We start from the raw sequence: 25,065 nt of genomic DNA on the forward strand, positions 1-25,065 counted from the left end.
CTGAATCTAATTCTATACTCCTCAGTGGAGAATCCAAAGCCCTCAATCAGGGTACCCTTCATGAGGTCATAAGATTCTGCATCTTTTCCAGAGAGTGTGAGGAGTCTATCCCTACACTTTCCAGTGAACATTTCCCAAAGGAGAGCACCCCAGTGAGATCTGTTTACTTTTCTGGTTACACAAGCCCTCTCAAAAGCTGTGAACCATTTGGTGATGTCATCACCATCTTCATATTTTGTTACAATCCCTTTGGGGATTTTTAGGATGTCAGGAGAATCTCTGACCCTATTTAAGTTGCTGCCACCATCGATGGGACCTAGGCCCATCTCTTTTCTTTCCCTTTCTATGGCTAGGAGCTGCTTTTCCAAAGCCAATCTTTTGACCATCCTGGCTAACAGGGGGTCATCTTCACTGGAGTTATCCTCAGTGATTTCAGAGGTGTTGGTCTCTCCTGTGAGGGAACCAGCATCTCTGACTATTATTTTTGGAGTCAGGGTTTGAGGGACCCTGTTCTCCCTAGATAGGACTGGTAGGGGGGAATTTTCCTCCAAGTCACTATCCTCTTCCTCTGAGTTGCCACCCTCAGAGGGGTTGGCCTTTTCAAACTCTGCCAAAAGCTCCTGGAGCTGTATTTTGGTAGGTTTGGGGCCCATTGTTATTTTCTTTATTTTACAGAGTGACCTTAGCTCCCTCATCTTAAGATGGAGGTAAGGTGTGGTGTCGAGTTCCACCACAGTCACATCTGTGCTAGACATTTTGCTTCTAAAAGTTGGAATACTTTTTAAGAATCTACAACTGGTTCTAGAATCTAATTCAAACTTTTACAAACTTTTAAACTCTAAAAGAAATGCTAAACAGGATCTAACACAAGGCCCTAGCAGGTCTTTTAAGAATTTAGAAAACTTTTCAAATTGCAAAAATCAATTTCTAATGACAATTTTGGAATTTGTCGTGTGATCAGGTATTGGCTGAGTAGTCCAGCAAATGCAAAGTCTTGTACCCCACCGCTGATCCACCAATGTAGGAAGTTGGCTCTGTATGTGCTATTTCAAAGTAAGGAATAGCATGCACAGAGTCCAAGGGTTCCCCTTAGAGGTAAAATAGTGGTAAAAATAGATAATACTAATGCTCTATTTTGTGGTAGTGTGGTCGAGCAGTAGGCTTATCCAAGGAGTAGTGTTAAGCATTTGTTGTACATACACATAGACAATAAATGAGGTACACACACTCAGAGACAAATCCAGCCAATAGGTTTTTATATAGAAAAATATATTTTCTTAGTTTATTTTAAGAACCACAGGTTCAAATTCTACATGTAATCTCTCATTCGAAAGGTATTGCAGGTAAGTACTTTAGGAACTTCAAATCATCAAAATTGCATGTATACTTTTCAAGTTATTCACAAATAGCTGTTTTAAAAGTGGACACAGTGCAATTTTCACAGTTCCTAGGGGAGGTAAGTATTTGTTAGGTTAACCAGGTAAGTAAGACACTTACAGGGCTTAGTTCTTGGTCCAAGGTAGCCCACCGTTGGGGGTTCAGAGCAACCCCAAAGTCACCACACCAGCAGCTCAGGGCCGGTCAGGTGCAGAGTTCAAAGTGGTGCCCAAAACACATAGGCTAGAATGGAGAGAAGGGGGTGCCCCGGTTCCGGTCTGCTTGCAGGTAAGTACCCGCGTCTTCGGAGGGCAGACCAGGGGGGTTTTGTAGGGCCCCGGGGGGGGGACACAAGTCCACACAGAAATTTCACCCTCAGCAGCGCGGGGGCGGCCGGGTGCAGTGTAGAAACAAGCGTCGGGTTTGTAATGGAAGACAATGGGAGATCTAGGGATCTCTTCAGCGCTGCAGGCAGGCAAGGGGGGGGGTTCCTCGGGGAAACCTCCACTTGGTCAAGGGAGAGGGACTCCTGGGGGTCACTCCTCCAGTGAAAGTCCGGTCCTTCAGGTCCTGGGGGCTGCGGGTGCAGGGTCTCTCCCAGGTGTCGGGACTTAGGATTCAAAGAGTCGCGGTCAGGGGAAGCCTCGGGATTCCCTCTGCAGGCGGCGCTGTGGGGGCTCAGGGGGGACAGGTTTTTGTACTCACAGTCTTAGAGTAGTCCTGGGGTCCCTCCTGAGGTGTTGGATCGTCACCAGCCGAGTCGGGGTCGCCGGGTGCAGTGTTGCAAGTCTCACGCTTCTTGCGGGGAGCTTGCAGGGTTCTTTAAAGCTGCTGGAAACAAAGTTGCAGCTTTTCTTGGAGCAGGTCCGCTGTCCTCGGGAGTTTCTTGTCTTTTCGAAGCAGGGGCAGTCCTCAGAGGATGTCGAGGTCGCTGGTCCCTTTGGAAGGCGTCGCTGGAGCAGGATCTTTGGAAGGCAGGAGACAGGCCGGTGAGTTTCTGGAGCCAAGGCAGTTGTCGTCTTCTGGTCTTCCTCTGCAGGGGTTTTCAGCTAGGCAGTCCTTCTTCTTGTAGTTGCAGGAATCTAATTTTCTAGGGTTCAGGGTAGCCCTTAAATACTAAATTTAAGGGCGTGTTTAGGTCTGGGGGGTTAGTAGCCAATGGCTACTAGCCCTGAGGGTGGGTACACCCTCTTTGTGCCTCCTCCCAAGGGGAGGGGGTCACAATCCTAACCCTATTGGGGGAATCCTCCATCTGCAAGATGGAGGATTTCTAAAAGTTAGAGTCACTTCAGCTCAGGACACCTTAGGGGCTGTCCTGACTGGCCAGTGACTCCTCCTTGTTGCTTTCTTTGTTCCCTCCAGCCTTGCCGCCAAAAGTGGGGGCCGTGGCCGGAGGGGGCGGGCAACTCCACTAAGCTGGAGTGCCCTGCTGGGCTGTGACAAAGGGGTGAGCCTTTGAGGCTCACCGCCAGGTGTCACAGCTCCTGCCTGGGGGAGGTGTTAGCATCTCCACCCAGTGCAGGCTTTGTTACTGGCCTCAGAGTGACAAAGGCACTCTCCCCATGGGGCCAGCAACATGTCTCTAGTGTGGCAGGCTGCTGGAACCAGTCAGCCTACACAGATAGTTGGTTAAGTTTCAGGGGGCACCTCTAAGGTGCCCTCTGTGGTGTATTTTACAACAAAATGTACACTGGCATCAGTGTGCATTTATTGTGCTGAGAAGTTTGATACCAAACTTCCCAGTTTTCAGTGTAGCCATTATGGTGCTGTGGAGTTCGTGTTTGACAGACTCCCAGACCATATACTCTTATGGCTACCCTGCACTTACAATGTCTAAGGTTTTGTTTAGACACTGTAGGGGTACCATGCTCATGCACTGGTACCCTCACCTATGGTATAGTGCACCCTGCGTTAGGGCTGTAAGGCCTGCTAGAGGGGTGTCTTACCTATACTGCATAGGCAGTGAGAGGCTGGCATGGCACCCTGAGGGGAGTGCCATGTCGACTTACTCATTTTGTTCACACTAGCACACACAGGCTTGTAAGCAGTGGGTCTGTGCTGAGTGAGGGGTCTCTAGGGTGGCATAATACATGCTGCAGCCCATAGAGACCTTCCCTGGCATCAGGGCCCTTGGTACCAGAGGTACCAGTTACAAGGGACTTATCTGAATGCCAGGGTGTGCCAATTGTGGATACAATGGTACATTTTAGGTGAAGGAACACTGGTGCTGGGGCCTGGTTAGCAGGGTCCCAGCACTCTTCTCAGTCAAGTCAGCATCAGTATCAGGCAAAATGTGGGGGGTAACTGCAACAGGGAACCATTTCTTTACACCGCCAAACATACCTCTCGCTTCTATGGTGGAACAATATAAATTTTAAACAAAGGGCGGCCTTTCCAAGACCCAGTGCCACAATACGTGATAACAGATGCTTCCATGACAGGGTGGGGAGCACACCTCAATCAACACAGCATCCAAGGACAATGGGACGTACATCAAACAAAGCTGCATATAAATCACCTCGAACTGCTAGCAGTTTGCCTTGCGTTAAAAGCATTCCAACCCATCATAACCCACAAGTACATTCTTCTCAAAACAGACAACATGACAACAATGTATTATCTAAACAAACAGGGGGACACACACTCGACACAGCTGTGCCTCCTGGCACAAAAAATATGGCAATGGGCAATTCACAACCACATTCGCCTAATAGCACAGTTTATTCCAGGGATCCAGAATCAACTTGCAGACAATCTCTCTCGATCACCAACAGGTCCACGAATGGGAAATTCACCCCCAAATTCTAAACACTTACTTCAAAATTTGGGGAACACCTCAAGTAGACTTATTTGCAACAAAGGAGAACGCAAAATGCCAAAACTTCGCATCCAGATACCCACACAGGCAGTCCCAAGGCAATGCCCTATGGATGAACTGGTCAGGGATATTTGCGTACGCTTTTCCCCCTCTCCCTCTCCTTCCATATCTAGTAAACAAATTGAGTCAAAACAAACTCAAACTCATACTGATAGCACCAACATGGGCGAGGCAACCATGGTACACAACACTGCTAGACCTATCAGTAGTACCCCACGTCAAGTTACCCAACAAGCCAGATCGGTTAACACAACACAAACAACAGATCAGGCATCCAAACCCAGCATCGCTGAATCTAGCAATCTGGCTCCTGAAATCCTAGAATTCGGACACTTAAACCTCACCCAAGAATGTATGGAAGTCATAAAGCAAGCTAGAAGACCATCCACTAGACACTGCTATGCAAGCAAATGGAAAAGGTTTGTTTGCTACTGCCATAATAATCAAATTCAACCATTACACGCATCTCCAAAGGATGTAGTGGGTTACTTACTACACTTACAAAAATCAAACCTGGCCTTCTCTTCCATTAAAATACACCTCGCAGCAATATCTGCATACCTGCAGATTACCCATTCAACTTCACTATTTAGGATACCTGTCATTAAAGCGTTTATGGAAGGCCTCAAAAGAATTATACCACCAAGGACACCACCCGTTCCTTCATGGAACCTCAACATCGTCTTAACGAGACTCATGGGTCCACCTTTTGAACCCATGCATTCTTGCGAAATACAATTCCTAACCTGGAAAGTTGCATTTCTCATCGCCATCACATCTCTAAGAAGAGTAAGTGAAATTCAGGCGTTTACAATACAAGAACCTTATATCCAAATACACAAAAATAAGGTAGTCCTAAGAACCAATCCAAAATTTCTACCAAAGGTTATTTCACCGTTCCACTTAAATCAAACGGTAGAACTACCAGTGTTCTTCCCACAGCCAGACTCGGTAGCTGAAAGGGCACTACATACATTCGACATCAGAAGAGCACTAATGTACTACATTGACAGAACAAAACAAATCAGAAAAACAAAACAACTGTTTATTGCATTCCAAAAACCTCATACAGGAAACCCAATATCAAAACAGGGTATAGCCAGGTGGATAGTTAAATGCATCCAAATCTGCTACCTTAAAGCCAAAAGGGAGCTGCCCATTACACCAAGGGCACACTCAACCCGAAAGAAAGGCGCTAGCATGGCCTTCCTAAGGAATATTCCAATGCACGAGATATGTAAGGCAGCCACATGGTCTACGCCTCACACATTTACTAAGCACTACTGTGTAGACGTGCTATCCGCACAAAAAGCCACATTAGGACAAGCCGTACTAAGAACATTATTTCAGACTACTTCCACTCCTACAGGCTGAACCACCGCTTTTGGGGAGATAACTGCTTACTAGTCTATGCACAGCATGTGTATCTGCAGCTACACATGCCACCGAACGGAAAATGGCACTTACCCAGTGTACATCTGTTCGTGGCATGAGACGCTGCAGATTCACATGCGCCCACCCGCCTCCCCGGGAGCCTGTAGCCGTTTGGAAGTTATCTTCAACTTTGTACATTTTGTAAATATATTACTTAAACCTTAACTGGTACATACTTATTCACTCCATTGCATGGGCACTATTACTAACACACACAACTCCTACCTCACCCTCTGCGGGGAAAACAATCGAAGATGGAGTCGACTCCCATGCGCAATGGAAGCAAAGGAGGAGGAGTCCCTCGGTCTCGTGACTCGAAAGACTTCTTCGAAGAAAAACAACTTGTAACACTCCGACCCAACACCAGATGGCGGGCTATGCACAACATGTGAATCTGCAGCGACTAATGCCACGAACAGATGTACACTGGGTAAGTGACATTTTCATTCTTTGACATTGCTCTTTTCACACTTGGAGAAAGTAAATTGAGTTGTTGCTCCACTGAGCCTGGGGGTGGTCCTGGTTCCTTGTATATTTATTACTTATCTAAAATGTTTGTGGTAAAGTCCAGATCTGCAGTGAGGACACTAGCGACATACTTCCATTTAGGCTTTGTGCATCGTTGGTCTGTGCACACCTTGCTCTTTCTTGCTGTAGCTGTTTTATAATTATTTAATGTGTCAAGAAAATGGTTCTGTGTACAGTGATCTCTGCAGGCTGTTTTACGTATCACTAAGTCCTGAATACAATTACTCCTGGTACTTCAGAGGCAGTGTTGAGGATACCACCTCTTGTACGATGTAGCCCCTGCCTCATGGTGTGTTCTGTGAACTGTGTAATAAGTGTGATGGGCGGGTGCCATTGCCATTGGAGCTCTTCTCTGCATTTATCTTGATCTGGTTTGCCCTGCTATCCATCCCATCTCTTTATATGTTTCAGTTATAGTCCCCACCACTGTTTTTTCTACCTCAGGTCGGAGAACCGAAGGATCTTGTTCGCAAAGATGTGCGTGCCATTCTGAATAAGATGTGCCTCGTGTATCCCGCCAGTAAAATGTTCACCTTCATCATGGAGGGGACCAAGTCGAAGAATTCTAAGCAGCGTGCAGGTGAGCGCACTAGGGTTCGGTGTTGAGTGCGGTGCAGCGGGACCCTATTCTATGTTACCAATCGGAGTATTCCTGCACAGGGGGAGGTGTAATGTTGCTTATAACTTCTTATAGCCACAGATTCCTCACCTATTGAATATTCCTCAATCACAGAGGATCAGGAGACCTCACAGTAGCACTTCTGTGCAGCTCCAGATTGATGCTGTTCTGGAAATGACGTATGAAGCCTGTATAGGTGTTACTGCTGTGTACGGGCGTCAGCTTTGTTGCACAAATCCTTTTCTGGATTCACATGTAGTGCATTATTCTGCAAACTAGTGGTTGGGTCTGGAATCTTCTTGTTAGCCCTTTTAAGGAAACAAGCCATTCATTGAGTATGATCACGGTAGCCAAGCAGAGTAGTCCAAGGCCTACTTGGGGATCTGGCTGATTAGCTAGTAATCAGCATTTGCTGGCTCTCAATAAAACTGAGACGCAGACAGATGGTGAGGCACAACCCCATGTGACACGCCTAGGTGTGGGTGCCAGAGTTTAAGATGGATGTGCAGGCAAGCATCATTAATACCCTCAGCGCTGGATAACATCTGTTCGGGTCAGTGGTGGATAACACCCTGCAACACCTAAAAAGGCGACAAAATGGCCAAAGCCATGGGATCATTGCAGTTTCAAGGTAGTCAGTGGAGTGGAACAGCTTCCATGAGGAAACCAACAGGGAGGTGAAGTTTCTAGAGTGCACTGCTACATGCACCTTACCACCACACAGGGCAACATCAGTCATCAACGCTCTTGCAACCCCAAGCAGTCCAGTAGCAGCCCATTTGAGTCACAGCAAGAGGGAGGGGACAGCCCTCAGACTTCTGTTCCTCAACAAACTAACTCCCCTTGACCATCCCACCACCTACCCCCAGTGGGGGGGCACAATTTGCGTTCCTTTAGGAATGGAGGAGGGGGGGGGGTCACGTCATACAATTGGATCCTCAACATTGTCCAACATCTTTACTGCATAGAACTTAGAAAGATGCCACCCAGGTTCAGACCAAAGAAAAGCTCACACTCTAAAGAGGCATTGCCTGCAATGTGAAGTACACAACCTCTTAGAAAAAGAGGAGTAGAGTGCAAGAGCAGAAACCACACTTTTAAACTACTCCACATAGTCCCAAAACCGTGCTAGGCTTAAGACCAGTTCTAGAGCTCTGCTTCTTAAAGTTCATTAGTGTACTAAAATTCAAAATATCCACAGTGCAGGAAGGCGTCCTGTGGCTGCAGAAAATGGCTTTATGGCAACCATAGACTTAAAGGAAACTTGCACCTCACCTTGAACTGTTCGCACAAATAAGAACCCGGGATTGTTGTCAACCAAAACCACTACTAATTCATAGTAGTCCATTTCACAATCTAGTCCGCACAAAATACCTGCCAAGCATAGAAAATAGATTAGCAGACAAAGCAAACCAGCATCTGTACTGTATGAATGGGAACTAAGCCAGTGCTCCTAGAGGTCTTCGGGCCAGAGGGTGATCTGTTTGCAACCCCGGAAAATGCAAAATACCAAGACTTTACATCGAGACACCCAGACCACCACTTCCAGGGGAATCTATCACGACTGGTCAATGACATTTATGTCCCCTTTTTACAGATTTTCCTCATAACTTTAGTGATTGAGTTGAGTGACACTAATCCTAATTGCGCTTCAGTGGGCAAGCTGAACGTTATTCTCGGACCTGCTTAGAGATGCGACAAGGAAACGTAAAAAGGCTTCTGGCAAAGCACCTCCTCTCCATGCAGGGAGAGGAAAACAAGCGGCTTGAACCTAGAAGCCTGGCTCCTAAGGACGTCATTTGGACATTTGAACCTTTCAGAATGATCCATGGGCATTGTAAAGGAGACTAGAAGGACAAGAACAAAAGTTACACAAATGAGAGGCATGTCCACTTGTCCAGAGACAAACTGTTCTAGAACAGAGGACACCACAGTGATCAAATATCTTCAGTATGTGATAGATAAGTTTAACATATGCTTCACTATAAGTACATTTGGCAGCAATAATACTCTACTCAAGCAGACGTATAGGAAGAAACCTCTTCATAAAATAATTGATTACAAGGTTTCTAGAAGGAACGAAAAATAAGCTCCACCCAGGTCAGCACCGGTGTGGAACCTCATCCTGGTGTTAACCCAATTAACAAAGGGGTGACTTTGCACAAATTCACAAGGCAGAGCTGCAGTTTGACCTTGGAAAATCCCCACCCCCCCCTCCTAATTGTGATAACATCAATGTACAAGGTGAACGAGCTGCAGGCACTAACCACCCAAGAGACCTACCTGCAAATACAGAGTAGTCATGCAGCACGACCCAGGCTTCATCACAACAAGCCAGCTTCCATGCTTCATCCAACAACCAAAATTAAAAGCTGAAAGAAGTCTAATTGCTGGGTGGTGATGTGCTACCTGGAAAGGACAAGAGGCCAAAGGAGAGGCGTCTTTTGTATCATTCGCAGACTCCAAGGGTAATCACTGACTATGGGCACCTCAAGATGGATTATGCAAACAATCCAGTGATGCTGACAAAGCAGGCATACCATGAAAGGCAAGACCCAGAGCACAAAAGTGGCGGCCATCCCGTTCCTAGCAAAAGTGCAGACATGCATATTTATATGGCAGCTACATGGTCACCAGTCCATACTTTCCCAAAACACTATTGCGTGGGCATCCTAGTAAACAGTTGCAAGTGGGAGCAAGTTTGCAAGCCCAACCTCCATTTTAATTCTACCGCCGAGAGTGAACAGAAATCCAAATCCATGCACAGCACAACCAGAGTGTCTGGGGGCGCCCGCCACTCAAACAGATTGAAGAGTTGCCAGAGGCCATGCTCGGACTCTTAGGATCCTTACTGACTCCCCCCTTTACGCCCAATGGAGTCGAGTGGCCCTTCATATAGAACACCTCTGGCGGGTCTGCTTTGCACTGGTTGGACTGTGAGCCCGTCACTTGGCTGCTTCTGGCTCCAGTTCTGGCTCCACCGCCGTTGCCAAGGTCCACACTGATTCCTGTAACTTTGCTGTAGATTCATCGATGCCGGAAGATGAGGTATCCATTCTACCCTCTGACTCAGAGGCCTTGCCCAGCTGCTGCTGAGGTGCTGCTTCCTCCATCTGAGTCTTCACAAGGGAACAAATAATCTCTATTCCCTGTTTGGCATTAATTCAGGCAATTGACACAATGAGACTGACCAGCCATACCTTTAAGAGAATTGGTACAGTGAGTTACAGTAGGCTAGTGGCCTTGACAGCCCCTTAATTGGGGGCTCCACTCAGCCCTTGGTCGTGCCACTGCGGTGAGTGCTTCTTATGGCATGGTAATGCATATGGCTGCTGATGTCCTTGACCCTTAGCTCACCACATTGGAGGTCAAGACTGATGGTCCAGAAGTCCTGCAGTCGAGGAAAGCATCCACTAAGCTCCTCTTGCCTTTTAATGAGGCCTTAATGGATACTTTGTTGGGGGCATGGCCCAGACTTTCTTCTGCCTCCCCACCCACAAGATCTCCCCATCCTAAGTCAATCACCATATTGCACGACTCCAACCTCCCCCAGCACACAGTTTTCTTGCCATCCCTCCCCTGAAAGCTTGGAGATGTAGGCCTTTTCTAACAAGACTAATTCCAAAATATTCCTGCAAATTGTTCGGCTGGGATACATACGCCCTATCTTTCATTCTCTTGCTGCTGTACCTTCCCGTGTACCCTGCAGTTTATTTCCAGTGTGGAACACCAGCGGTTCAGAGCTGCACTGCGCCACCTAGTAACACACAGCTACTTCTGAAAAGTTTCAGGGTCCAGCCCGGGGAATTCTCGAAAGGTGAAGAACCTGCAGCTCGCTTTTACCAGTAGGGTGTTAATGTAGGTGAGTAGCTTGTTCCTCGATCTGTGACAAGTACGATATCCTAGCCGTTGGTTCAGGTTTCCGAGAGTATTACTGCAGTCAGTGCTTTCTCTTCTTGCATTTTCTTGAAGGCCTGTTACTTCTCTCTTGCCCATTAGAGTGCCTGGAAGAGCTGGGATGCTTGGTGGAATCCTACGGTATGAATGTCTGTCAGCCAACACCCAGCAAAGCCTTGAAGGAGATTGCTGTTCACATTGGAGACCGTGACACCTCTGTGCGGAATGCTGCGCTCAACACCATCGTGGCTGTGTACAATGTGCACGGAGAGCAGGTCTTCAAGCTGATTGGCAATGTAAGTCCTGTTATGACTAAAGCTTTTTTTGGACTTCAGAAAGTACTGGGCCCTGTACTAGTTTGGTGGGTAGCTACACTCTGAATGCAGATCTGGGCAATCATCCCTATTGAAACCGCTCGAGGGTGAGCCTCCTCTGTGCTCTACCTATGAAAACTGCTGTTTAAGCCCTTCTGGTGATAACCTACATCTTAAAGCTACAGAGCTAGATTTAAGTGCTTGTGATGCCTTGTAGGAAGCTGGCTCTTCATGTGGTATATTTAATAACTGGATGCACCATGTAGAGTCCAGGGGTTCCCCAATGAGGGGACCGAGCTTGCTATGCAATCATAACGTGCTCTGTTTAGGTGTAATGTGGTTGAGCAGCCTTAGGCTTAACACACAGGAGCGCAAGACCTCCGCAGATGCACACACTAGTCAATAAATGACACGACTTAAAAAAGAGATCCACACCAATTTCTAAAAATGGCAAGCATCTTTATATGTTTAGCAGACATCAGAGAAATCGTTCAGGTGAGTACGTTTGTAAATAGGAATTCCTTTCACTTTAAAAAGTGGACACTGCAGTTTCTGAGTTCTGCACTGTTATCTCATGAGGGGGACAACTATTTCTGCAAACAGGTAGAGTACACTGTTACTTCTCTCTTGCCCAGGAGTTGAGGTGAGTGGTGGGCAAGGTCCAAGGTAGCACCAGCTGTACACCACCAGGGGCACAGGGGTGGCAGTGTGCAAAACAGCATAAGGTGCTGTAAGGAAATGCCTCCTTGGCATGGTTGCCCCCTGACTTTTTGCCTTTGCTGATGCTATGTTTACAATTGAAAGTGTGCTGAGGCCTGCTAACCAGGCCCCAGCACCAGTGTTCTTTCCCTAACCTGTACTTTTGTATCCACAATTGGCAGCCCCTGGCATCCAGATAAGTCCCTTGTAACTGGTACTTCTAGTACCCAGGGCCCTGATGCCAAGGAAGGTCTCTAAGGGCTGCAGCATGTCTTATGCCACCCTGGAGACCTCTCACTCAGCACAGACACACTGCTTGCCAGCTTGTGTGTGCTAGTGAGGACAAAACGAGTAAGTCGACATGGCACTCCCCTCAGGGTGCCATGCCAGCCTCTCACTGCCTATGCAGTATAGGTAAGACACCCCTCTAGCAGGCCTTACAGCCCTAAGGCAGGGTGCACTATACCATAGGTGAGGGTACCAGTGCATGAGCATGGTACCCCTACAGTGTCTAAACAAAACCTTAGACATTGTAAGTGCAGGGTAGCCATAAGAGTATATGGTCGGAGAGTCTGTCAAACACTAACTCCACAGCACCATAATGGCTACACTGAAAACTGGGAAGTTTGGTATCAAACTTCTCAGCACAATAAATGCACACTGATGCCAGTGTACATTTTATTGTAAAATACACCACAGAGGGCACCTTAGAGGTGCCCCCTGAAACTTAACCGACTGTCTGTGTAGGCTGACTAGTTCCAGCAGCCTGCCACACCAGAGACATGTTGCTGGCCCCATGGGGAGAGTGCCTTTGTCACTCTGAGGCCAGTAACAAAGCCTGCACTGGGTGGAGATGCTAACACCTCCCCCAGGCAGGAGCTGTAACACCTGGCGGTGAGCCTCAAAGGCTCACCCCTTTGTCACAGCCCAGCAGGGCACTCCAGCTTAGTGGAGTTGCCCGCCCCCTCCGGCCACGGCCCCCACTTTTGGCGGCAAGGCTGGAGGGAACAAAGAAAGCAACAAGGAGGAGTCACTGGTCAGTCAGGACAGCCCCTAAGGTGTCCTGAGCTGAGGTGACTCTGACTTTTAGAAATCCTCCATCTTGCAGATGGAGGATTCCCCCAATAGGGTTAGGATTGTGACCCCCTCCCCTTGGGAGGAGGCACAAAGAGGGTGTACCCACCCTCAGGGCTAGTAGCCATTGGCTACTAACCCCCCAGACCTAAACACGCCCTTAAATTTAGTATTTAAGGGCTACCCTGAACCCTAGAAAATTAGATTCCTGCAACTACAAGAAGAAGGACTGCCCAGCTGAAAACCCCTGCAGCGGAAGACCAGAAGACGACAACTGCCTTGGCTCCAGAAACTCACCGGCCTGTCTCCTGCCTTCCAAAGATCCTGCTCCAGCGACGCCTTCCAAAGGGACCAGCGACCTCGACATCCTCTGAGGACTGCCCCTGCTTCGAAAAGACAAGAAACTCCCGAGGACAGCGGACCTGCTCCAAGAAAAGCTGCAACTTTGTTTCCAGCAGCCTTAAAGAACCCTGCAAGCTCCCCGCAAGAAGCGTGAGACTTGCAACACTGCACCCGGCGACCCCGACTCGGCTGGTGGAGATCCAACACCTCAGGAGGGACCCCAGGACTACTCTGATACTGTGAGTACCAAAACCTGTCCCCCCTGAGCCCCCACAGCGCCGCCTGCAGAGGGAATCCCGAGGCTTCCCCTGACCGCGACTCTTTGAATCCAAAGTCCCGACGCCTGGGAGAGACCCTGCACCCGCAGCCCCCAGGACCTGAAGGACCGGACTTTCACTGGAGAAGTGACCCCCAGGAGTCCCTCTCCCTTGCCCAAGTGGAGGTTTCCCCGAGGAACCCCCCCCTTGCCTGCCTGCAGCGCTGAAGAGATCCCGAGATCTCTCATAGACTAACATTGCGAACCCGACGCTTGTTTCTACACTGCACCCGGCCGCCCCCGCGCTGCTGAGGGTGAAATTTCTGTGTGGGCTTGTGTCCCCCCCGGTGCCCTACAAAACCCCCCTGGTCTGCCCTCCGAAGACGCGGGTACTTACCTGCAAGCAGACCGGAACCGGGGCACCCCCTTCTCTCCATTCTAGCCTATGTGTTTTGGGCACCACTTTGAACTCTGCACCTGACCGGCCCTGAGCTGCTGGTGTGGTGACTTTGGGGTTGCTCTGAACCCCCAACGGTGGGCTACCTTGGACCAAGAACTGAACCCTGTAAGTGTCTTACTTACCTGGTAAAACTAACAAAAACTTACCTCCCCCAGGAACTGTGAAAATTGCACTGTGTCCACTTTTAAAACAGCTATTTGTCAATAACTTGAAAAGTATACATGCAATTTTTATGATTTGAAGTTCCTAAAGTACTTACCTGCAATACCTTTCGAATGAGATATTACATGTAGAATTTGAACCTGTGGTTCTTAAAATAAACTAAGAAAAGATATTTTTCTATACAAAAACCTATTGGCTGGATTTGTCTCTGAGTGTGTGTACCTCATTTATTGTCTGTGTATGTACAACAAATGCTTAACACTACTCCTTGGATAAGCCTACTGCTCGACCACACTACCACAAAATAGAGCATTAGTATTATCTATTTTTACCACTATTTTACCTCTAAGGGGAACCCTTGGACTCTGTGCATGCTATTCCTTACTTTGAAATAGCACATACAGAGCCAACTTCCTACAGGTGCCCAGTGCGTTTCAATGGAAATTGGTCACTGTAAAAAAGAGGCTACAGGCTTTGGCCAAGAGGCCTGTCGGGCCGTACCAACAACTGGGTTCAGGCCTCATGATGGTCTGGCACAGGTGGGCACCTTTGGTCCTCTTCTCCATGGCTCCGGGGCGACTGGTTCAGGTGTCTTCAGTTGGATTTTGCTGACCGGATCGGTTGCGGTAGAAGGGGGCTGCGTCCTGAGGCTGCAGCTGTCGTTGGGAAGTCCGGGTGGGGTGAAACCACAATCGACTCTGACTGTGGAGGGCTAGGGAGCCTTGTTGGCACCAGTGATCGACTTTAACTGGGGTCGGAGAGAGCAGGTGCAGTGGTGACTTCAGGTGTTGGTTTTAGTGGTCCCGGAGGTTTCAAAGTCACTGTTTTGGAGTTTGCTGGAGAACAGGTCCACTGTTCCTCTGCTGTCTTGGGTCTTTTTCGAAGGCAGGTAGCTTTCTGGAGTCCCACTTCAGGACAAGTCGAGTTTGGTGCAGATTTCGACGAGGGATGCTGTAGGAAGTTGGCTCTGTATGCACTATTTCAAAGTAAGGAATAGTATGCACAGAGTCCAAGGGTTCCCCTTAGAGGTAAGATAGTGGCAAAAAGAGAATACTAATGCTCTATTTTGTGGTAGTGTGGTCGAGCAGTAGGCTTATCTAAGGAGTAGTGTTAAGCATTTGTTGTACATACACACAGGCAATAAATGAGGAACACACACTCCGAGACAAATCCAGCCAATAGGTTTTGTTATAGAAAAATATATTTTCTTAGTTTATTTTAAGAACCACAGGTTCAAATTCTACATGTAATATCTCATTTGAAAGGTATTGCAGGTAAGTACTTTAGGAACTTTGAATCATTACATTAGCATGTATACTTTTTACATAAAACACAATAAGCTGTTTTAAAAGTGGACACTTAGTGCAATTTTCACAGTTCCTGGGGGAGGTAAAGTAATGTTAGTTTTAACAGGTAAGTAAGTCACTTACAAGTCTCAGGTTTGGGTCCAAGGTAGCCCACCGTTGGGGGTTCAGAGCAACCCCAAAGTTACCACACCAGCAGCTCAGGGCCGGTCAGGTGCAGAGGTCTAAGAGGTGCCCAAAACACACAGGCTTCAATGGAGAGAAGGGGGTGCCCCGGTTCCGGTCTGCCAGCAGGTAAGTACCCGCGACTTCGGAGGGCAGACCAGGGGGGTTTTGTGGGGCACCGGGGGGGACACAAGTCAGCACAAAAAGTACACCCTCAGCAGTGCGGGGGCGCCCGGGTGCAGTGTGCAAACACGCGTCGGGTTTCCAATTTTTTTCAATGAGAGATCAAGGGATCTCTTCCGCGTTGCAGGCAGGCAAGGGGGGGGCTCCTCAAGGTAGCCACCACCTGGACAAGGGAGAGGGCCTCCTGGGGGTCACTCCTGCACAGAAGTTCCGTTCCTTTAGGTGCTGGGGGCTGCGGGTGCAGGGTCTTTTCCAGCCGTCGGGAAATGGAGTTCAGGCAGTCGCGGTCAGGGGAGCCTCGGGATTCCCTCTGCAGGCGTCGCTGTGGGGGCTCAGGGGGGACAACTTTGGTTACTCACAGTCTCGGAGTCGCCGGAGGGTCCTCCCTGAGGTGTTGGTTCTCCACCAGTCGAGTCGGGGTCGCCGGGTGCAGTGTTGCAAGTCTCACGCTTCTTGCGGGGAGTTGCAGGGGTCTTTAAATCTGCTCCTTTGAAACAAAGTTGCAGTTCTTTTGGAGCAGTGCCGCTGTCCTCAGGAGTTTCTTGTCTTTCTTGAAGCAGGGCAGTCCTCAGAGGAGTCAGAGGTCGCTGGTCCCTTGGAAAGCGTCGCTGGAGCAGGTTTCTTTGGAAGGCAGGAGACAGGCCGGTAAGTCTGGGGCAAAAGCAGTTGGTGTCTTCTGTTCTTCCTCTGCAGGGGTTTGTCAGCTCAGCAGTCTTCTTCTTGTAGTTTCAGGAATCTAAATTCTTAGGTTCAGGGAAGCCCTTAAATACTAAATTTAAGGGCGTGTTTAGGTCTGGGGGGTTAGTAGCCAATGGCTACTAGCCCTGAGGGTGGGTACACCCTCTTTGTCCCTCCTCCCAAGGGGAGGGGGTCACATCTCTAATCCTATTGGGGAATCCTCCATCTGCAAGATGGAGGATTTCTAAAAGTTAGTCACTTCAGCTCAGGACACCTTAGGGGCTGTCCTGACTGGCCAGTGACTCCTCCTTGTTATTCTCATTATTTTCTCCGGCCTTGCCGCCAAAAGTGGGGGCTGAGGCCGGAGGGGGCGGGCAACTCCACTAGCTGGAGTGTCCTGCGGTTTTGGCACAAAGGGGTGAGCCTTTGAGGCTCACCGCCAGGTGTGACAGCTCCTGCCTGGGGGAGGTGTTAGCATCTCCACCCAGTGCAGGCTTTGTTACTGGCCTCAGAGTGACAAAGGCACTCTCCCCATGGGGCCAGCAACATGTCTCGGTTGTGGCAGGCTGCTGGAACTAGTCAGCCTACACAGATAGTCTGTTAAGGTTTCAGGGGGCACCTCTAAGGTGCCCTCTGGGGTGTATTTTACAATAAGATGTACACTGGCATCAGTGTGCATTTATTGTGCTGAGAAGTTTGATACCAAACTTCCCAGTTTTCAGTGTAGCCATTATGGTGCTGTGGAGTTCGTGTAAAACAGACTCCCAGACCATATACTCTTATGGCTACCCTGCACTTACAATGTCTAAGGTATTGCTTAGACACTGTGGGGGCACAGTGCTCATGCACTGGTGCCCTCACCTATGGTATAGTGCACCCTGCCTTAGGGCTGTAAGGCCTACTAGAGGGGTGACTTATCTACACCTGCATAGGCAGTGAGAGGCTGGCATGGCACCCTGAGGGGAGTGCCATGTCGACTTACTTGTTTTGTTCTCACCAGCACACACAAGCTGGCAAGCAGTGTGTCTGTGCTGAGTGAGGGGTCTCCAGGGTGGCATAAGACATGCTGCAGCCTTTAGAGACCTTCCTTGGCATCAGGGCCCTTGGTACCAGGGGTGCCATTTACAAGGGACTTATCTGGATGCCAGGGTGTGCCAATTGTGGATACAAAAGTACAGGTTAGGGAAAGAACACTGGTGCTGGGGCCTGGTTAGCAGGTCTCAGCACACTTTCAATTCAAAACATAGCATCAGCAAAGGCAAAAAGTCAGGGGGTAACCATGCCAAGGAGGCATTTCCTTACAGATGCGGACAGGCCGGCTGGGTTGGTAGCAGTTCAGCTGCTTATTTTCTCCTCTTCTGCTTTAGTGGCTTTTTGGTGTCCTTGGGCTTCTTGGGTTGTCGGAATCTGCTTCTCTGGTGCCAGAGGCCCCTTTATGGGCGTTGGGAGTGATAGTAGCCAATAAGCTACTGATCCTTGGAGTCACTACGCCCCCACTATGTCAACTTCCTGTGGGAAGTGGCCATAACCTATTACAGAATTCCTAGTTATGTCATCTCAAAGGTGCCTACCCCTGAAAAACCGTGTTCACTTCGACTGAGCCCACCTTAGGGGTGGTACTAGCCTGCAGGTGGCACGCCTACCTGACTAGCTAACTTTCCCACCTGTCCAGGTGCCAAGTGGTCTCTGAACAGAGGGGGTGGCTTCACCTCCTATAAGGGGAGCCAGATTTTCATTTCAAAGGCGGCCGCCCTTTGGGGCTTGTTGCCTTGGGAAGGCTAATCAGCAGGCCATCCTAAGGGGAGGGGGGTGTTACACCCTCTTCCCAGACAGGCTTTTATTCTGGACCTCCTGAGAGAAGAGGGCTCTCACCGTAAGGGCAGGCTGGCGGGACCAGTCAGCAAGCACACAAGAGACTGGTAGGTTTTCAGGGGGCATCTCTAATGTGCCTTCTGGGTGCATATATTGGTAAATCCATCACTGGAATCAGTGTGGGCTTATCTACATGAGATGTTTGCTACCAAGCATCCCTAGCTCCACTGAAACGGGCGAACTTGTACTGACCAGTATCTAGTACGTGCATTGAAAATGGCTTCCCTGGCCACTTAGTATGTCTGAGAATTGGCAGATGTAGCAGGGGCATAGCTAGTTGTGCAGATATGCCTTCACCTGTAATATAATGTACCCTGTGATAGGACGGTTAGGCCTGCTAGAGAGGAGACATTCATATATTGCATGCATTGTTAGGGGACATAGTAGTAGTTGGTGAGGGGTCCCTTAGCGTGCTGCAGCCTTTAGGGGCACTCTTTAGCATCTCGGGGCCCTAGGCACCAGGGTACAATTTACTAGGGACTTACAGAGGGTGCTAAAGGGTTTGCCAGTTGGGTAAACAATTGTACAGTGTTGGGAAAGAGATCTGGCACTGGGGACCTCGCTGGGAGGAACCCAGTGCACGTCCAATCACATCAGATACCATGTCAAAAATAAGCACTTTCCTACATAGTGCACTTCAGTCAGTTGCTTCAAAAAATAGGCAAAAAGCCTGTGGGAGTATTGGAACCAGAACCCAGCTTCCTTCAACCACTACAGCAGGCATTACAACTCTAACACAAGGGTGCATTGTATCCCATGCGAGCACATATCTGCAGGAGCAGATATGCCCCTGTGCTGGCCAGTTCAATTACTGACCGTGCAAGCAAGCTGGGAAGCCATCTTAAGTTATGTTCTGGGCACTGGTCAAAGTGCGTTTCCAAGCTACATAATGGCTTCACTGAATCCTATGGTGTTTGGTGTCAAACACCTCGTATTAATAAACCCATACTGATTCCAGTGATGGATTTATTAGTACCTGTACCCAGAGGGTACTTTCAAGGTACCCTCTGAAAACCTACCAACTACCAGTGAGCTGGCTGACCAGCTTGCCACCGCAGACCAGTTTCTGACCTCCAGAAGGTGAAAGCCTAAGCTCTCTGAGGTCAGAAACAAAGCCTGCCCAAGCAGGATGTCCGGTAATCAGCATATCAAGGCAGGAGACTTTAAATTCCTCAACTACCTTTGATGTGACCTTGGCTTCCCCAGAGAGGGGAAATTCCCTGTCCAGAGCCCATTTGGCCAGGTGGGGAAATTAGCTAGTCAGGAGGTGTTCATCCCTGAGGTGGTGCTACCTGACGTGCACATGAGTAGGAAAGTTAGGTCCTATTGGTTAGGTTTATGCCTACTTTCTACAGGAAGTGGTCATTTAGAGGGTGTAGTCACGGTAAAGGTAGGTTAGCCATTTACTACTACCTGACACTCCCTGTAACACCCCTAAATATATTACTTAGGTGGCTCCCATGATGCCAGGACCAGAGATTCGATAGACCGTGTCCCTAAATGCCCGAGCGTCTTAAGGACTGACCTATTTCCCCCCACACATTGGGTTTCCACAGACTGGCTCCCCCCTGTTGCAACTTGCAGACTCTGTCACCAGACAGATGCCCCATAGACTTAAAAGGGGCATCCAATGCTGAAAAGCACCTCTGCACCCTGAGGTGACCTGTTGGTGCTGCCTTGGACCCTTTCCCATACTCACCTTAAGTCCAGGAGAAGAGTTCCATAAGTCGCTGACAAGTGCCCGAATGCAGTATACGTTGTTCGCTCATAGGGTAACATTACCACTCCAGAAATTGCACTTAGAACTTCTGAAACCTATAAAAATTCTTGTCTCAAACTACTTACCCTATACTGATGATTTTGGTATCTAAACTCATATAGGTAATTTATTTTTATAAATTGGTGTCTGACTTACTGACTGTGCAATAAATGGCTTAGCACTGCCCCCTGATAAGCCCGACCTGCTCATCCACACTAGCACAAAAGAGCTTTTAGGTCGCGTTTGCCTGGACTCTTTACACAGCGTTCCTTGTTTTGGTCTCTAACTAAAGAGCCAGCTTCCTACATATGACGTGTGTGGAGTTGCATGCGGCCATTTATGGTGCATAGGAGCACTGCGTTTGAGTTTTCCAGATCTAGTCTTGTACCTCTGGGTAAATTCACAAGCTGAGGAGTCTACGTCTTAACCCTAGAATCGCATTTGTCATTTTCCTACCAGAGATGCACCAGAAAGAGCCTTTCAGAATGTAACTGTCAGTGACTGTACTTGTTGGGGTTTAGTCCAAAGGACCCTTTTGTTACGTTGGTAATGGCAGTCAGGATTTGTAATGCAGGCATGTTCCCTCTTTCCTATACAGCTTTCTGAGAAGGACTTAAGCATGCTAGAAGAAAGGATTAAGCGTGCTGCAAAGAGGCCAGCTTCAGCTGCTGCACCCGCGAGGCAGGTAGAGGAGAAACCTCAACGGGCTGCAACCGCCAACCCCAATGCGAGCGTGCTGCGGAAGGGGCCAGCGGAAGATGTATCCTCCAAGCTCAAGTGAGTGCCCGCTTGTCCTACACTAGTCGCATCCCATTCTGTTCACCAGCATTCGAACACAAGTCATGTGAAAACCTTGTTCATACCCCTCCTGTCAAGCCTCAAACACTTTGTGCCTCCAGTTTCTGCAACACTAAGTTTCTTCTGTCCAGCCAGTTTTCAAAGCTCCCTACATCGTATTTTTGAGGTCCTTTTTCTAGCAGCCTATTTTTTAACATCGCTATCACATAATACCTTTATTGAAATGTAGGTTTTCTTTTTAGTTAAAGGCCAGTTGTAAGTGCAGATTATCTATACTCTTGTCATAGAGACCCAGACAAACTTCTTGTGTAAAAGGGGTGCTTGTGACTTGCAGAAAAGAAATCTGTGGGGCAGCTCTCCTTCAGGGTAGCTTTAGCCTCTAAACCTCCTGACTTGAACAGCTGGATGCTGCTTCATAGGCTTGTTGAAGTAACTTGCTCTGCTTGGCTTTAAATCAAACTTGATTCCAGAAACATAATGTGAAGGACTAAAGTTCACAGACCATGATTTAAGGGCCTAATTTCTTAAAAAGGTTTATTCTAACAGTTTGCATTTTTCCAGAGTTTCTGTTGTATATAAAGGATCTGAAGCACAGTAAACTATTTACTCTGTTACTCCGCTTTAATACTTCTCTCATTTGTCGAGACCTGTGCCAACCGAGACATGATCTTACCAGCAGTTTCCTGATTTCGTTACTCAAGTATACATACAGAACATCGCTGGCAATTGGCCTCTTCTCACTCTTACAATCAAAACACACAAATTGATTCAACTTTCAGTCTTGAAAAATGTGGACTAGAATGTTGTGTAACTGAATGAACACCTACTTTTATCCAAGCGTGTGCTGCCTCCAATGAAGCACTTCAGTCAAGCGCTCAGTTGTTTTGTTCACATCAGGCCTCGTCAGTGAGGTGTTGGTTGAGTCCTAACAAGACAGTGATTTATGGGTCCCACGTAGTAATCACTAGAAGTAGCACTCTGTGTGCCAGCGAAGTCTAAAAGTGATTACTGGAAATACTTGACTTAATATTAATTGGCGACATTTGAGCACCTGTCAAAATCAGGCATGCCTGAGGACCCCTAAAAAATCATCTATCTGAGCCCAACGAAATATTTGTTTGATAGCGTGTGGCTGTAGATACACAAGCTCTGCATACTCCTGCCACCTAGTGTTGGGTCCAGAAGGTTACACGCATTTGCTCAAAAGTCTATTGGTGTAGTGACTCCTCCTCTTGCTGGTAATGCGCATGGCCTGGACTTCATCTTCAGATTGTTTTCTTCTATCATCGGGTCTGGTCATGTTTCTTCAAAGCTCTAGTTCAAGACTGTAAAGTCTCTTCTGCTGGCAAACCCTCACCAACCCTGTCAGTATTGTTTCTGATTGCGTTATTCTTAATCCATTTCGATCCGGGACTGAAGAAATCTTCATGGGATTCGATTTTTCTACTCCGGCCCTTTGGGCCACTGTAGGAAAGTACCATCTTGCCTGGCATGTTACCCCCATTTTTTACTTATGTATGTTTGTTTTTGCCTGTGTCACTGGGATCCTGCTAGCCAGGACCCCAGTGCTCATAGTGTATGCCCTGTATGTGTTCCCTGTGTGGTTCCTAACTGGATCACTGAGGCTCTGCTAACCAGAACCTCAGTGTTTATGCTATCTCTGCTTTTACAATTGTCACTTCAGGCTGGTGACTAATTTTACCAATTCTGATTGGCACACTGGAACACCCTTAATTCCCTAGTATATGGTACTGAGGTACCCAGGGTATTGGGGTTCCAGGAGATCCCTATGGGCTGCAGCATTTCTTTTGCCACCCATAGGGAGCTCGGACAATTCTTACACAGGACTGCCCCTGCAGCCTGAGTGAAATAATGTCCACGTTATTTCACAGCCATTTTACACTGCACTTGGGTAACTTAATAAGTCACCTATATGGCTAACCCTCACTTAGTGAAGGTTAGGTGCAAAGTTGCTTAGTGTGAGGGCACCCTGGAACTAGCCAAGGTGCCCCCACATTGTTCAGGGCAAATTCCCCGGACTGTGTGAGTGCGGGGACACCATCACACCCGTGCACTACATATAGGTCAATACCTATATGTAGCGTCACCATGGTAACTCCGGACATGGCCATGTAACATGTCTAGGATCATGGAATTGTCACCCCAATACCATTCTGGTATTGAGGGGACAATTTCATGCATCCCCGGGTCTCCAGCATAGAGCCCGGGTACTGCAAAACGAACTTTCCGGGGTCTCCTCTGCAGCTACTGCTGCTGCCAACCCCTCAGACAGGTTTCTGCCCCCCCTGGGGCCTGGGCAGCCCAGTCCCAGGAAGGCAGAACAAAGGATTTCCTCAGAGAGGGTGTTACACCCTCTCCCTTTGGAAATAGGTGTGAAGGGCCTGGGAGAAGAGTAGTCTCCCCTGGCCTCTGGAAATGCTTTGAAGGGCACAGATGGTGCCCTCCTTGCAAAAGCCAGTCTACACCCTTCAGGGATCACCCCCCCCCCCCCCCCCCCAAGCCCTGCTCTGGCGTGAAACTGGACAAAGGGGAGTGACCACTCCCCTGACCAGCACCAGGTGCCCAGAGGTCCTCCAGTGTGTCCCAGACCGCTGCCATCTTGGATGCAGAGGTGTGAGGGCACAATGGACAGCTGAGTGGCCAGTGCCAGCAGGTGATGTCAGAGACCCCTCCTGATAGGTGCTTACCTTTCTCTGTAGCCAATCCTCCTCTGTGGGCTATTTAGGGTCTCCCCTGTGGGCATCTCACCAGATAACGAATGCAAGAGCTCACCAGAGTTCCTCTGCATCTCCCACTTCGACTTCTGCCAAGGATCGACCGCTGACTGCTCCAGGACGCCTGCATAACCACAACAAAGTAGCAAGAAGACTACCAGCAACATTGTAGCGCCTCATCCTGCCGACTTTCTCGACTGTTTCCTGGTGGTGCATGTTCTGAGGGCTGTCTGCCTTCACCCTGCACTGGAAGCCAAGAAGAAATCTCCAGTGGGTTGACAGAATCTTCCCCCTGCTAACGCAGGCACCAAACGTCTGCATCACCGGTCCTCTGGGTCCCCTGTCAACCTGACGAGCATAGTCCCTGGAACACAGGAGCTGGGTCCAAGTGTCTTCGACAGTCCAGTGGCCCTTCTGTCCAAATTTGGTGGAGGTAAGTCCTTGCCTCCCCATGCAAGACAGTAATCCTGTGTACTGCGTGAACTGCAGCTGCTCTGGCTTCTGTGCACTTTTGAAAGACTTCCTTTGTGCACAGCCTAGCCCAGGTCCCCAGCACTCTGTCCTGCATTGCCCAACTTGCTGAGTTGGCCTCTGACGTCGTGGGACCCTCCTTTGGTTCGGAGTCGACCGTCTTCCTCAGATCTTCTAAGTACCTGTTCCAGTACGTCTGTGGGTGCTCCCTGCTTCTGCGTGGGCTTTTTGTGTTGCTGAGCACCCCCTCTGTCTCCTCCTCCAAGGGGAGGTCCTGCCTGGGCCCTGGCAGCACCCAAAATCCTCAACCATGACTCTTGCAGCTAGCAAGGCTTGTTTGCGGTCTCTGCGTGGAAACAACTGTGCACCCTCAAGCACGCCGTGGGACATCTTCTGACCAATGGAGAAGTTCCTGGCACCTTCCATTGTTGCAGAATCTTCGGCTTCTTCCACCCGGAGGCAGCCCTTTTGCACCTTCGTCCGGGGTTTAGTGGGCTCCTGCCCCCCCCCCCCTGGACACTTGCGCGACTCTTGGACTTGGTCCCCTTCCTTTACAGGTCCAGGAATCCGTCTTCAGTGTTGTGCCGTCAGTTGTTGTCCTTGCAGAATCCCCTATCTCGACTTTACTGTCTCTGGGGTGGTAGGGTAACTTTACTCCTACTTTTCAGGGTCTTGGGGTGGGGTATCTTGGACACCCTTAGTGTTTCCTTACACTCCCAGCGACCCTCTACACACTACACTAGGCCTGGGGTCCATTTGTGATTTGCATTCCACTTTTGGAGTATATGGTTTGTGTTTTGTCCCTAGGCCTATTTCACCCTATTGCATTCTATTGTGTTCTACAGTGTTTGCATCACTGTTCTAACTGTCACTTACCTGATTTTGGTTTGTGTGTATATTTTGTGTATCTTACTTACCTCCTAAGGGAGTATATCCTCTAAGATACTTTTGGCATATTATCACTAAAATAAAGTACCTTTATTTTTAGTAACTCTGAGTATTGTTTTCTTATGATACTGTGCTATATGATATAAGTGGTATAGTAGGAGCTTTGCATGTC

General features: G+C 48.6%; 1 protein-coding gene across 6 annotated transcripts in view; it reads left to right on the forward strand.

Moving 5' to 3' along the window:
- CKAP5 (cytoskeleton associated protein 5) overlaps positions 1 to 25,065 on the forward strand; it is a 627,586-nt gene that overhangs the window by 446,969 nt on the left and 155,552 nt on the right. For all 6 annotated transcript variants that reach the window (XM_069221686.1, XM_069221689.1, XM_069221691.1 and 3 more), the window contains 3 exons: positions 6,662 to 6,797; positions 10,836 to 11,029; positions 20,600 to 20,778. In XM_069221686.1, coding sequence (XP_069077787.1) covers positions 6,662 to 6,797; positions 10,836 to 11,029; positions 20,600 to 20,778 — 509 coding nt within the window. The remainder of the gene's footprint in view (positions 1 to 6,661; positions 6,798 to 10,835; positions 11,030 to 20,599; positions 20,779 to 25,065) is intronic.

This window comes from Pleurodeles waltl, chromosome 3_1 (assembly GCF_031143425.1).
Source record: "Pleurodeles waltl isolate 20211129_DDA chromosome 3_1, aPleWal1.hap1.20221129, whole genome shotgun sequence".
In the NCBI taxonomy this organism is placed as follows: domain Eukaryota; kingdom Metazoa; phylum Chordata; class Amphibia; order Caudata; family Salamandridae; genus Pleurodeles; species Pleurodeles waltl.